Genomic DNA, 15184 nt, shown 5'->3' on the forward strand with positions numbered 1-15184 from the left:
TGTGGGGAGCACACTGCATGCACCCACCAGCTGAGCATCCAGCACACCACAGAGATGGGACAAGTCAAGGACCATGTTGCATTCCCAAACTCAGGGTTTGGGATGAGGGAATTTTATCTGTGAGGAGCTAAACTGTATGTAACAGAGCATCAAGCCCATGAGTTAATCATTCAGGGAAGATACACCAGTGTCCCAGGGGATTGAGAGGACCAGAAATGGCCAGCACAGAGCAGAGCAGCACTTTGGCATTAAACCACAGCAGCTGAGGAGCCTACAAAGGCATCAACCACACAACACTGTAGTGGAATATTATCAACCTGGACTAAAATCATTGCATGGCTGGAATTTGGCCAGGGAAACAGAGCCAAACAGCCAAGAGCCAGTGAAAAGCCTTTCCAGCTATTTCATAAACATTTAGCAGGCAAGAGCCTTGCTCTTCACCTTTCCCAGAAGATGCTTCTCACCACGACTAGCTGCCATACCTTACCACATCATGCTGGGAGCCCAGCAGGCCTGAGCCTACTACTGTAGATTTGGGTAGAGCTGGGGCTTGGCAGGGACATTTTCATGGTGAGGAAGAATAACACATCTGAGAAAGCAGCGCTGTCCCCACTGCAGCAGCTCAGGAGTGACACATGGCAGTGACCATGCTGCTCTGCAGTAGCCCACGCTGCAGAGGACATAGCCCCAGTGCTTCCAAGACCTGACCTTGTGCCCCGGCCCATGCTGGGCTCAGGGAGGCTCCATAACTGAGAACCTCCAAGCCTGGGATTCCGTCACCATGCTCTGCACAAAGATTTTAATCAGGGTGTTCTGCCATGACCAGTCCCATCCCTAAAAATTCACACCTTTCCAGCAATAGCTTGTGCACATTCAAAGGTGGTTCTCCGGCCAGCTCTCCATCACCACTGTTCACAATTTTGGGATAAACTCCACTGAGACAGGCAGCGTTTCTCTCTCAGAACATATCAGACCTGAAGGACACAGAGCCAGCACAACTCCTCCATGTTTGCTCACAAGGCTGAGACAGCCCTCAGCGGCCATGGGGTCAAGGGCAAAGTTGAATTAAATATCTGTACGTGGTCCTTTGTTATCAACAGTGACTGGAGCTGAGGTTATTCCCCACCCAGCTCCACACCAGCACAGCTGTGGCGGGACTCATCCCTGTGTGCCTCAAGACAAGCAGTGAGGGTGTGCTGCAACCTCCAACCACTGGAGACAAGGAGGGTTTTCCTGCCCAGGCAGAGCTGTCCCACTCACACCAAACCCAGGGACTCACAGAGGAAGTGGGTGAGCCAGGCTGGCTGGTTGTGATGGACGATGGCCACACAGGCAGTGTTGAGAGCCACCAGGCTCAGGACGATCCAGTAGAAGACCTGGGATTTCACCATGTGGCGAACGGAGATGCGCAGGAGTCGCTCCTTGTGCCGTAGGTAGGAGGCACCGTCCACCCTGGCACCTTTGAGGCCAGAGTGACTCGAGGGGTTACCTGAAGGAAAAAGAAGGGGAACAAGGAGTTGAGTGTTCCTGCAACATGAGACAGGACAGGTGGCTCACGGACATTGCTCTTGTGGAGCGCTCATCCAGATAATTTTTATACAGCACAGGAGGTTTGCTGCTAAACCAGCAGAGATGGCTGGTCTGTGACACTCTCCACGTGATGGGTGTGACTCTGGGAACCCAATCATCTGGCAGAGGTTTGGGGGAAGCAAGCTGCAGACTGCACTGACCCAAGGTTGGATGCAGAGGTCTTCTCTGCGCCAGCCTCCGCTCGCCCACAGAGGAGATGTCAACGCAGTGCTCGTCACCCGACATGGCATCCGTCCGGTTCCGCTTGATGGTGGCTCGCCTGAGCACTGGGAAGGCAAGAGGAACAGCTGCTGGAGTCTCAGTGGCCCAACTCAGCCAGCAGCCACCTCGTTGGATCAGGACCTGGTGATCAGTGCTCAGGTCTGGTAGGAGGGCAGAGGGACCCAGGTGATCCTAGTCCAGAGTTATCCCTCGTGTGGGACCTGACATCTCCCAGCCTCCACGCTCTCTCAGGAGTTATGGTGCCCATCCACCTCCCCTCACCCCTCTGCTGGGCTGCAGACCCCGCTGTGGCCTCCCCAGACCTCCCACCACAGCTGGAGGGTCTGAGCCTCCAGCTCTAGGCAAGCAGAAGGAAGGGCAGGCAGATTTTAAGGGCATTGCTAGTCTTACCTTCTAAGGCTGAGGTCCCCGAATTTTTGTTCTCTTCAGCCAGCATGACTTCCTCTATGCAAAACATACAGTTCAGCATCAGGAGACAAGGCACTGTCACATGTCACTGCCTTGTACCTCAGAACTTCCCCCAGCCCAGAGCCTGGCTCTAGACTGCAAACTTCTACCAAGTATTGGTTAAGGGCCCAAAAGCGAATTTTGGAGGGTGACAAGTGGCAGCTACCAAACATTTCATTAGAAAGAATAGCTACTTGTGATCAGCCCTTCTCCCTCCACTGTCATTAACCTCACAAAAGAAAGAAAGGAGCTTAAAATTGTAGGCAGGTCTGGGGCCAAGCCACCCAGCCCAGGACTAAAGCTGAGGTCTGGTGCTCAGTATTCATTTGAACACACCCATCTTTTACAAATCTGAAAGCTGGATGGAAGTGTAAATCTTCCCTTCCCAGAGCTGAATGCACTGACCTGATTCCTACAAGGAGCAAGCGAGGACATGGGCTGTGGCAGTTTGGGAACCAACACCCACGGGCTGTTACGCCTGTGTCAGGAGGAAGCCTGGAACCTCCACCACCCCCAGCCCAGGTCCAGGAGTCCCAAGGTAGGAACCAGTAAGTTCATCCCCTCCAGATGGCTTCAGGAGGAGATTTAACTGGAAAACCCCTCTCCCTGTTCACTGCTCTTCTTCCCCACTGCCCGCCACTGCAGGGGACTCCAGCAAACACCAGGAGAGAGGGAGCCATGGCAGAGCATGTGCTTCATGCACAGAATGTGACAATTTCACACAGCTGGAGGATGGTGAGTCACCCAAAGCCCGGTTCGACCATCACACCAAGCTCACCCATGCACTCAGCATCACCATGTGAGCACCTTGGGCACTCTGGGGATTCCTTCCTCTGCCCAGCACCACACACCACCAGCAGCCTGTGTCCCCCAGCCCCCCTGGCAGTATCCTTTACCCGCTTTGTCTATCCACGCCCGGTAGCCGTTGAGCTCCCGCTCGATCTGCTGCTGGCGCCGCAGCTTCATGAAGGCTCGGCGGTTCTCCACGCGCTCTCTCTCTTTGGCAAACTCCCTGGGGAAGGGCAGGAGGGAGGGATGAGAGCAGGGCCCAGGGGCAGCAGCGTGCCCAAGGGGCTGGGGAGCCCCGGCACAGAAAGCAGGGACCAAGCTCGGCCAACCCCAGCCACCAGAGGATGGGTGAATGGTCAGGGAGGAGAAAAGCAGGAATGGATGGATGGGAGTAAACACCCTGCTTGATTGTTCAGTCCTGCATGATGCAGCTGGGAGCTGCTGCCACTCAGGGAGAATGCTCCCAGTGCCACCCAGCTCCAGAGCCAGCTCAGCTTCTGCATGTCCCTCCAGGGAATAGAAGCTGGGCACGGTGAGAAGGCAGTGGGGAGATGGAGGAGGGAAGGTCCTTTGCCTTCACCTCTTCCTCTGAATCCTTTTCCTTTCCACCCTCTCCTTGGAGTATTTTCCCAGAACTTGAGACTGCCCTCCTCTGGATCTCAGGGTCTCACAAGAGCTGTCCAGGTGTGATGACCAGCACAGAGACTCCCTGCCCCATCCCCTAATCCCAACATCTACAGAACTCCACGCCCTCAGCCCCTTCCCAGTCCCAGGAAGCTGAGAGGCAAGCCTGATCACAAAGAACAAATGGCATTGCTCTCTCTGTGAGAGGAACATCTCTCCCCAGAGACCAGCAGCAATATCAGGCCTCAAAAAACAAAAAACTATTCCAAAGAATGGAAAGAGCTGGTCTGTCTGCTGCAGAGAGCCTTCAAGTGCATTACCCCAGCTGAGCTATTACACCCTGATGCTGTGTGGGCTTTTGCATGTGTGTGTGTGTGTGTGTGTGTTTGTGTGGAAAGCCCGGAATGTTCCCTGCATCTCTTGTTTAAGATCCCCAGACAATTCAAGCGCTTTTAATTCCACCCCAGGAAGGTGAAGTTTCCTGCCGCTCTGGCATTAAGCGTCAGACTCCCCCTCCAGCACTGGCTTTCAGACTGAAATGAGATTTTCTTCCTGGGGCAGGGAAAGGGGGGGTGAAACAAAAGGCAAGGAAGAGAAAAGCAGCCTAAGTGAAGGGAAGGAGGGTGGGAGGAGATGGGGGAGAAGGAAGGACCTCCCCAGCCAACAGTGAAATGCAGTCTCAGTTTTGGGCATACCATGCCAAAACACCTTCTTGCTCTAGCTCAAGGAAAGGCAGGAGAATTTTGGCTGTACTATCACTCCTCATCAGCCTTTGCAAATTTGGGGTGTCAAAGAATGAGAAGATGCTGTTTAGAGTCACAGGGGAAGTTGTCTGTCCTCCTCTGGTTTGGTCCTCTGGTCCTCCCAGCTCTGCCCCATGGGCCATATTTCTGGGCAGCCTTGGCAGCACTTTTCCCTGACCCCACAGATATAAAATCCTAGAATTATTTGGGTTGGAAGGCACCTTAAAGATCATCTCATTCCTTGCCATGGCCAGGGACACCTTCCACTACCCCAGGCTGCTGAGAGTCCCATCCAACCAACCCTTGAACACTTCCAAGGAAGCGGCAGCCACAGCTTCTCTGAGCAGCCTGTGCCAGGCCCTCATCACCTCACAGGGAAGAATTTGTCTCTAATATCCAATGCAACCCTGCTCTCTGTCAGTGGGTAGCCATTCCCCTTATCTTGTAACTACACAGCCTTGTCCAAAGTCCCTGTCCAGCTCTCTTGAAACTTTAGGCACAGGAAGGGGCTCTAAGGTTTCCCCAGAGCCTTCTCCTCTCCAGGCTTGTGGAGTTGCTTGTGAGCAACTGGGAGAACTTGGGAAGCTCCTCCTGGTTTGTATCAGCTACCTGGCTACTCTCTGCTGCTTTCTGCTTGCCCATCCCTCTGTCCTCCAGCTCCTTTTGCTGCACGGCAAGAGAAACTATCATCATGTGCCTATGGTGGAAGCCACCCAGCAGGACCAGCTGAGCCTCAAGCCACCTTTTCCTGCAGAAGGGAATGGGGCATTGGAAAAGATGCTCCTCAAGCAACACTTTCCCCCTAGCCATCCCTTTTGCTGGTGGAGCACTAATTTACAGGAGGCTGGTGCCAGGGACAAGGTCCATGCAGCTGCGGCAGAGTCTCTGAGGGAGCCACTTCCCACTCACTTGATCCCTAATGGAGCTTAATTGCTTTTGTCCATTAGAAGGAGGAAGGGGTGGCAGAAAGGGGAGGAGGGGGGAAAAAACAAAGTTAATCTCAACTTAATGAATTATTACATTTCAGAGAGACACGTTCCCGAGCAGGGCAGCAGCGGGGGCTGGTGACATCTGAGAGTGGGTAGGCGATGCTGACAGATCAAGGATTGCTCAGAGCCAATTTGCAGCAGCGGGTAGAGATAATACTGTGTGTGTGTGAGAGAGAGCAGGGCCAGCCATGGTGACTGACAGCAGCTTGGGAAGGCTCCAAGTCACAGGCAGGGCAGCCTGGCATCGCCCAGAGAGAGGGTGCCTGCCTCCCATTGAAGGGTTCTGCTCCTGCTCTCTTGGGGTTGCATCACCAGGAACAGCCCAGTTCTGCCCTGCAAAGAGCCCAGGGTGGTGCTGCCCACTGAGCAACAGGCCTCAGAGCACCCCAGCAGATTGCACAGTCTCCACCAGCAGCACCTCAGCTTGTCCACCTGGGTCTTCTGACCCCAAATCCCAACAGCTCCAGCTCAAAAGCATCCATCCCCGACAGCCAAAATCCATGATGCCAACCCCGTGTCACTGCAGCCCCTCTCTGCCCAGCCTCATGGAGCCAAAGGCACTCAGAGAGCTCTAGAGGCAATTTCTGAAAGCCCTGGTAGGGTCTGGGGATCCTTGTGCCATCTGTCCTCCTCCTCCCCAGGGCACCATTCCCCCACACCCTGTGCCCACCAGGGCAGTGGGAGCACAGTTGCTTCACTCCTCCTCTGCCTGCAAATTCTCCTCCAGAGCCTTGGCATTGCCCTCATGCGGCCTGAGAGCATCTCTGCTCCTGGCAGGAGACCCTTGGGGACACCACCATGCTCAGCCACATTCCTCTCCAGGCCCCCACAGTGATGGTCTTATTCCAACATTATCTACTCTAAGGACTGGAAAGCCCAGGTCTGGTTTCAATGGGAGAACCACTTGTGTAAGCTTCCAATGGGTTCCCTCTTAAAAAAAACAAAACACAGGAAAAAAAAACCCAAACAACCAACTACAAGAAAACCAAGAACCAAAAACAAGGGAAAAGAATATCACAGCTACTGCAATCCATTTTTCTGCTTTTTAAACCATCTTTGAGTTCAAAGCAGGTAAACAGTGCTGGTCACATCAATGTTGTGGCCTCCATGCTTTGAAATGACAAACCATCTATCTTCAAACCCATCAATTCACCACCTCTTGCCTCTGTTAAAGGTATTTTGCTTCCAGCAAACCAGTTATCAAATCAGCCTTAAAACAACTTGAGGCAGCAGAAAGGACAGGATGGGAATCAGAGAAATACTGAATTACACATGGGATGAGGCAGCAGCTATGAAAAAAAAAAACAAATATAATGGGATGCATAACAAGAGAGATCATCTGTAAGACATCAGGTAACACTTCTGCTCTCCTCAGGTCTCTCTGCTCATGGCTCCACTTGAGGTTTGAGCACCACAATCTGAGGAAAAAGTGCCTCTGAGACTCCAGGAGGGTGTCAGAGAAGGTTATGGGACAGAACTGACAACAGACGGTGTGGCAAACACAGCTGAGACAGTTGCAGACCGGGGGGATCAGATGGTATTTACCCAAGAGGTGTAAAGGAACTGCAGTGAGAGTGTTGAACTGACTGTGCAGTCTGTAACCTGGAGCCTCAACTCAAACAGACGGTGACAGGCAGAGCTGGCACTGCAGACTGGGATTACTGCACTGAACCCATGGCAGAGGCAGGAGCAGGGTGTCCAGGAGGTACAAAAACCTCTGCACGGGGAAGGTGGCCTGCTTTGAAGGACACCACGAGCTTTTCAGTGAGGGTAACTGCTTGATTTGAGTTCACTTGAACTGCCAGAGTCAGAGGAGATTCAAGGCCGGCTGGATGGAGCTCAGAACAGCCTGGTCTGGTTGAAGATGCAACCTGGAACACCTGGTCTAGGGGAAAGGGTTCCTGTCCGTGGCAGGAGGGGTGGAATGAGATGATCTTTACAAGGTGCTTTCCAACCCAGGCCATTCTCTGACTCAAATGCAAGGTCTTGGATATGAGAAAACAAAATCCAGGAGGGCAGCACAGGCTGGGACCTATCCAGCTCTGTGGAAAGGGACCTGCAGGTCCTGAGGACAAGTTCAGTATGAATGAGCAGTGTGTTGCTGCAGCAAAGAAAGCCAACAGAGTGCTGGGCTGAATCAACAAGGGCAGAGAAGAGAGCCACAAACATTCTAGCTGCAGACTCTCAATTTCATCTTTTTCCCAAGGTTTGCATCACTGTCCCACTGCCCAGAGAACTCTGCAATGCTGCACCAAAGGCAGCAACAGCACACTCAGCCCACGCTGCAAAGAAGCTGCAGAAGGGTGGCAGAGGGTCTGGCAGCCCCAGCAGCAAGGAGCAGAGATGGGAGCTGGAGATTGTGTTTCACTCTCATCACGCAGGGCTGGCATGAGCAGCGCAGCTTCAGTGCTTCAAGAGCCCCGGGCTTTGTTCACAATCACTCCCACTGGCTCATGCAGTGCTGGGAAAATGTCACTCCTCCCTTTCCCTCCTATGCTCCAGTTTTTATCCCCTCTGTAAGCAGAGAATATCTTTATAGTCTCCTTTTGCATGTGACAGCAATCCGCAGATGAAAGGTGTGTGGTCAGTACTTAAGGTGAGATGGAGTACGGACAGAAAACCCCATATCAATTTTCAACCTTTCATCACATTAACTTCCCAGGAGCTTCCAGCACTCAAATTGACACCTCCTTCTTCATCCAACAGCAGTGCCCAGCACCCCCTTTTCAGAGTGGAGGAACTGGGCACCTCCAGAACCATCCACCAGCTCAAATCCCTGCAGCCACGGCCACGCCGTTGCTGCCATCAACCAGGAGGACAGAAATCACCATAATCTGGAACAAACAACTCCAAATGCAATCTGTAAGCAAGCACTGTCTGCTGAGTGCTTTGTTGGGAGGATCAAAACGGAGCCTTTTCACCCACAGCCACAGACCACAGGCAGACCATGGAGCAGATTTGCAAGGAGGCAGGAATAAGAGCAATTTTGAAGCAGCGGAGGGAGACATGCTGGCAAATAATTTGCCAGGAGAAATCAAAGGGGAAAGTCAGCGAGTCATCTTTTTGTTGTGGATTTTTTTTTTCCCTTCTCACCCAGCTGGCTGTAAGAGGAGTCATTATTCCCTGTAACAGCAGAGGATCCGGCACAGCAGCCACGCACGCCTCTTGTCAGGCAGCTTGTTTGCATGGGGCTTGGAGCCCTTGGCAGAAAGGTGGCCCAGCAGAGCACAGCAGAGAGGCATGAACACATGAATATGGATGCCCACCTGCCTGCTGAATAGAGATGATGGTCCCCAAGGTTTGCCTGGCCTGTGCTCAAACATCGCGGTGATGACAAAGCGACGAGCGTGGACGCTTCTCACGCATCCCATGGCGGTGCTGGGGGACCTGGGAGGGACAGCACAGCCTCCTCCTCGTGACACCCACTCCTCTGTTCAAAAGGGACCTCAGCTGCTGAGTTCCCAAGCACAACACAAGTGCAGACATTTCACATCTCATCTGATCCACGCCTTGAGATCCTACAGCATTACAGGAAAAGCCAACGTGATGCTTCCAAGCTTTCATGCTTCCAACTCCGTATTTCTTGGGCTTAGAATGACAGATTCATTCAGGTGAGAAAAAATGAAGATCCTCAAATCCAACTATTAACACAACAGCACTATGTTCACCACTATACAATGTCACATCCATGTGTCTTTTGAACACTTTCAGGGATGGTGATTCCGCTGCTTCCTTGGACAGCCTGGTCCAACGCCTGACCATTCTTAAGGCAAAGAATTTTTTTTGTTGACATCTTCCTGGGGATTTATGGTCTCTCCACAAGCTTTCCTTTACTGTGATGTGTCCCCCCACTCCTTGAATCTTCAAGACATTAATCATCTTCCCAATGTTTTTGTCTCCAAAGCACCAGATCCCGCTCAGCCGCGTGGGGCCCGGGTTTTCGTGTGGAGCTGGCAAGAAGAACCCTCTCTCCATTGAAAATATACACTTGTTCCCTCAACACCCTTATTATTAATTGCTATAAAACTTAATTTTATTCATCGTTTGTTATGCATCCAAATTGGATGGGGAAAAAAATTCAAATGAGCTGAAGTGAAAAGATTTCAGAAGATGGTACAGAAGGCTCCTGAAGGAACTGAAGAAAACTCTCTGGAGACTGGGAACGCAGTGCTAACCCAACCTGAAAGAAAGATCTTAAGACAAAGAAATCTTGCCAAATTGATCCTTTAATTATAACATTAGTCTTTTCTTTCAAAGGCTTAGTGTAAGAGCTGGGGGTGGGGGGCAGAAAAGACTTAAAGGGAGAAAAGACTTAACATCACCAGGATGAGTGGAAGCAATTAGGAGGATTTAAATTACTCTCTTGTTTGGTACAAGGCAGATAGGTTCCATTTTCCTTGCCATTGACTTCTTGCTCTGCCATTAGCTTCTAGAGGTCTTCTCCTTGGCTGGCCTGAGGGCCCAGTCTTCCCAGGCCAGGCAGCATCTCCTTCCACTCTGCACCCACTCAGAACCAGAAATACCAGTGATTATAACAGCTCTGACACTCTGGAAAGGGGCTGGATGCACAGGACTGGATATGGGGATGGAGTCTCCCAGCTCTCAACAGAAGGATGATGCTGCAGTGAATGGAGGAGGGTGATTGCAAACCAAATTTTTTCTGCAGAGGCTGTGGAAGGGGAGGTGGGAAAGAGTCAAAATGCAGCCTGTGTGGTACTGAAGCTCTGTATGAGTCCTCAGGAAGTTCTGCATGAGTCCTCAGTGCTACACCACCAAGCACAGCTTATTTTTTATCTTCACTCTTTCATCTTCTTGCTACCAGTGACAAACTAGACCCATCTTCTTGCCAGGAGGGACAAAGCAGGCAGGCATATGCAGTCAGCAGGACAGGACACCAGTCCTGGTGGCTGTGGTCACTCCTGGGGTGGCCAGTGGCCACTACTGCCACTGACACACGACACCAGCAGCAGGACAGGCCAGCACAGCTCTCATCAGGTGTCTGCTCCTCTGGGGACAGAGCCCAAAAACACATGCTCCAATTGTTTTATGTGAGAAACAGTTGAGGAATAAAACCCCCAAATTGCACAATTTCACAAAAAAAGGGAGAGCAGATCTTTGCAAATCTCCAGCACATGCAACTCCTCAGGCCACAAGGCAGCCTTTTAGTGGATGCTCCATCCTCACTTGCTCCCACTGACTGTCTTCTGCCAGGATTATCTCAGTAGCTCGTGCAGCTTTAAAAGCTGAGCAGTCACATCTCCTTGGGCTCTGTACCTGCTCCCAAAGAGGAACGGGGCCAATTTTTTAAAAAATCTTTTTCTGCTTTCAGTCAGAATTAATTGATCCATAATTGCACCCATGGAGGGGGGAAGTTAATAGACCCAGTAGCAAATGCCAAAGCCACAGCAGAGCTGGCTCTCCAAGCCCCTGCCTGGAGCAGCTCCATCTCCTCTTTACAGAGTCGCATGCGATTCCAGTGCGTGTGTGCCTGTTCGTATTTAGGGAGAAAAACTGAGGAGCCTGGCGATGATGAAAATCATTTCTTTTCCTCTCCCACATACTTTGTGCTCAAGGAGCAGATGGATCCAGGCTGTTTACATCACAGAGGTCATGCCTCAGCTTAACAGTTGGGGAACTGACTGTTGGGAGAGATGCTCATCGCAACCAGGAGATTGCTAAATCTGGGTTCTGGCAAACTTCTGCTGGTGGCAAGCGAAACACACAAATGTCCTCCTGCAGCCTCTTTGCATTCAGGACCAACCCTGGGTGTTGGGTTGTTTCCCCAAAGGGAGCCACTGCCGAGACCAGGCGAGGGCAGAGGCAGCTCAGCAGCAGCTCCTGGGCTGATCCTTGAGCAGAATGCTGGAAATCCCAAGGGCACCTTGTTATCCACTGATGCAGATGGTGTGGTTTGCAAGCTACATGGGCCAGGTCTCTCTGCAAGGAGGCTCCCAGTGGCCATGATTTCAGCTGGGCACAGCCTGGCTTTCCCAAAAGCAGTGGTGTAACTGCCAGAGAAAGAATTCCTTCAGAGGAGGTGTTTCCATGGAGCTCATTCTCAAAGTGACCATCTCTTCTCAGTTCAGCACAGCCACGGGACAAGTGGGGATATCTGGCCAGGCCCTGTCCATCCAGCTGAGAGCTGGGCAATGGAAAGGTCACACCTCCCATCCCCCAGCAGAGCCAAGCACTCTCTTCCAGCAGCAGAGGATAGCAGAGAGTGCTGAAAACAAGAAGAGCTCAGCAAGCAGAGCAAGGAACGAGGCCCATCCTGATGCACTCAAGGACACACATTATTTGTGTGCACAAGAACCTTCTCCTGCCTCAGGTCCTACTCCTCCATGGCTCCAGCAGCAGCTTTGGGTGATCCACCCAGCCAAGGTGCTGCACCCACTGAGCCACAGGGGATGTGGCTGTGCCCAGGCAGAGGGACACACATAGTGGCCATGGCATGGAGTGGCAGAGCCCAGCTGGCCACCTGAGCTCACCTCAGCCCTCCAGGGAGCTGAGCAGTCCTGCTTTACCCTGGATATCTGCCATGCCACAAGAGCATCTCCATTGCCAATTATGCCACCCACCCACTTGCATCCTTCCCCAGTACAAACCCTATTAGCAATAAACAAACAGTGGAAATGCCAGCCGGTGCCTGGGAAGAGTTCTAGACAACTGCATCCAATTCAGCAGGCATGGGAACAGCTGCCCCAGGCAGTCCTGCTGCAGGGAAGCACCAGGTTGGGCCAGGGCATGGCCAGGAATTCACCAGCCTCACTGTGGCTCTCTGGCCAGTGCCTGGCTTGTGTCCCCAAGCTGCTTTCAGCATCACCCCAGCACCAAAAGCCTCGGTGTCCACACAACACACCACACTGACACGATTCAATGTTGTAATAAGGGGCTTTCCCAGCTTCCTAACTTTCCTTCTCCAGGCTTTTGTAGGAAATCTCCTGCTTGACACTGAGACCCAGCTGGGCTTTGCCCAAATGCCCAAGCTGGATGTAGTGTAAGAAGCACAAATTCCACCCAACACTGCTTGGATGTCTTTATCCCCCACAAGAATTCCCTCTCTGCTAGACAATGTGGGGCCCAGGGACTCAGTTAGACCACAGAATGAGAGCTGGGAAAATTCAGCCCAATAACAGACCCCAACCTGCCACTCTAGAAACTCGTGAAATCACCATCACATCTGAACTTCCAGGGACACTCAGGAAAGGGACAAAGATGACCAAAGCCATTCTCCACCCTGACACTTGCATGTAAGGGCTTTCCATCTGGCCAAACCAGTGCTACAATGACTTTTGTATTTTGCCATGATGTGTAACTAACTAAAAATTTGCCTGCTTCAGTCAGAAAAGAGGAGCCCCCATCTTCCCCCAGTGCAGAAGAGGGCACGCTCTTGCCATTCACCAGCCCCTGCCAGCAGCTGAGGATGTGCTGATGCAACCACAGTTCATTGTCATGGAGACAAGAAGAGTTTTTGTCTCCAAACCCAGCTTAATGGCTTGGATTAAAACTGCCTTCCCCTTGGGAAGTGCAGGACAGGGACAGTTGCTTTGTCCCTCCTTCCTTATCTTCTGTGTTTATCCTCACCAGTTTGCAGGGGACATCCTCCTGGTCACAGCACAGAGGTGCTCTGTATCACTCCCCCAAACCATCCCAGCCCACACACCCCACCACAAACAGCCTGGACTCAAACACATTTTCACAGACCATCCCCCATGTCTCTCCCTTCAAGCAGCCAGAAGACCCCAGGGGAGACCAGAAGCACAAGATCTTCACCAGTGGGGCAGGCAGGTATGGAGGGGATGGGGGACACAGGGTCCCAAAAGGTGTGTCAGGCACAGCTTGGAGGGAATGACCACACTGCTTACCCTGACAGCACTCCCAGGACAAGGTTGAGGACAAAGAAGGATCCAATGATGATGAGGGGGATGAAGTACAGCCAGTTCCAGGTGGCTCCTAAGGCATCATTGGTCTGGAGGGGAAAGAAAAAAAAACATGACATCACCTTCAACACCAGCAACAGAGGAAGGGTGTGTTAACTCCAGTGCTCCAGGCTGACCACACCAGGCTCCTCAGGGTGACATGGCCATGCCTGCCAAGCCTTGGTAGGCACCCTTCCCCACCAGAAGAGCCCTGGCACCCCTCAGCACCCTGCACCAGCCCTACTCTCCACTCTCCAGCCCTCACCAGGCAGGACTGCTCTCCTCCACCCTCTCCAACCATCCCTGCAGACACTCTGAGGGATGGGTATAGCTGGAGGTGCAGGGTCCTGCAGCCCAAAACTGGGGTGCTGAGGGTGAGGGGTGACCCTGAGCATGTTTGATTTAGGGCTCCCATGCACACCCACCAGGACAGGGCAAAGCAGCCCCACACTGCGCACAGATTTACAGGGTGCATTAAAACCAGGGAAGGTGGCATCTAAAGAAGAGGCAGCCAATGTTTGTCCCTTCATGCATGGTGGGAAACCTCCAAACAGGCATTTTCATCACTAGCACCTTGCAGACACCCTCCCAGCACAGGTACATCCCCCAAGGCAAGGAGCTGAGATCAGACGGGAGCTCTGAGCACTGGGCACAGCCTGACAGCTGCAAAGGCTCCTGCTCAACACCTCCAGACATTAATTCACCAGAGCTTTTAATAAAGCAGTGCCCCTCTGTCCCTGCCAGGCCCCATTTGTCCTCTGGTGTCAGGCACAGCGCGCATGACGCCGGGCTGAGGGTGATGCGGCAGAACGTGACTGTCTGGGGGAGGTGGTATCAATCTTCCTGCAATGAAAGACTCTTTCTCTTTTCTCTCCCCGTGCTAATTAAACCCTCATCTTCATCTGAGTCATTGGCACCACATCTCCTGGTCGGCCAGTGCAGGAGCTGAGGCTGTGCGGCGGCAGAAGCGCGATTCCGCGGAGGAAAAAAGTCACCGTGCTGGAACCTCCCTCCAGTGGACACCTCAACTGGGTGTCCCCATCACCCTGACACGAGCCCAGGCTGGCACCAGCACAACCAGCACAGGCACTGGCCACAGTACTGGGACAGGGGATGAGGGCAGTGATCTCAGGGGCAAGGAGCGCACGTAGGAGCAGACATAAGGGCATCTGGAAGGACTCGCTGCTCTCCTCCTGGGGCACTAGAGAAACTACACACATCCTCTCAAGATCCTGCTCTTTCAAGAGCCCCAGTTCACCTCCACGTGCCTTTCTTTAGGGCCACAGGAGAAGCAACCACAGGGAGGGAGGAATGGTGTTTGGGAATCCCAGACTGCCCTCCAGAGAGGGCCATGTGCTCTGCTCTGACATCTCCCATGGCCTCAGCCTTCAAGGCATCACACAAGCCTCAGCCCAAGTTTGGCTGGGCTTCAGCTCCCTGCCAAGATGCCACTGGGTACCTGCCACTCATGTCAGAATTGCTTGCCTGGCTCCTGCCCAAAAGGCTTTCCCCAAGGTCCTTGTCACAGGGAATGCAAAACAGGCAAGCTCCTTTCCTACAGGAGAGCAAGACATCTTTCCCCGGAGCTGGGCCATCACCACCCCTTCTTTAGCCATCTCAGCAGGAGAGAAAGGGGGAAATGGGCAGTTTCCCCAGGGTTATCAATGCCCAGACCACCTCTTCCCTCTGCATTTTTCATGCACAGCAAAGCTGGTGGCACTGGGGACCTGCAGCAGGGTAAGCTGAGGCAGGGGCTGGGCAGGATTCCGATGGCATGGGTTGACTGTGATCCCAACCTCTGTGCATTTGAGTGCCTGGCTCCCCTGGAGGTGGAGGCAAAGGGGGTTGGAGAGATTTTCAA

At 52.7% G+C, this 15184-nt stretch overlaps 1 protein-coding gene across 3 annotated transcripts in view; it reads right to left on the reverse strand.

Annotated features, from left to right (window-relative positions):
* CACNA1E (calcium voltage-gated channel subunit alpha1 E) overlaps positions 1-15184 on the reverse strand; it is a 109689-nt gene that overhangs the window by 48798 nt on the left and 45707 nt on the right. For all 3 annotated transcript variants that reach the window (XM_079313871.1, XM_079313872.1, XM_079313873.1), the window contains exons 8-12: positions 13270-13373; positions 3156-3271; positions 2203-2256; positions 1731-1856; positions 1280-1489 (exon numbers count right to left, since the gene is read on the reverse strand). In XM_079313871.1, the coding sequence (XP_079169997.1) occupies positions 1280-1489; positions 1731-1856; positions 2203-2256; positions 3156-3271; positions 13270-13373 (610 nt within the window). The remainder of the gene's footprint in view (positions 1-1279; positions 1490-1730; positions 1857-2202; positions 2257-3155; positions 3272-13269; positions 13374-15184) is intronic.

This window comes from Erithacus rubecula, assembly GCF_903797595.1.
Source record: "Erithacus rubecula genome assembly, chromosome: 10".
Taxonomy (NCBI): domain Eukaryota; kingdom Metazoa; phylum Chordata; class Aves; order Passeriformes; family Muscicapidae; genus Erithacus; species Erithacus rubecula.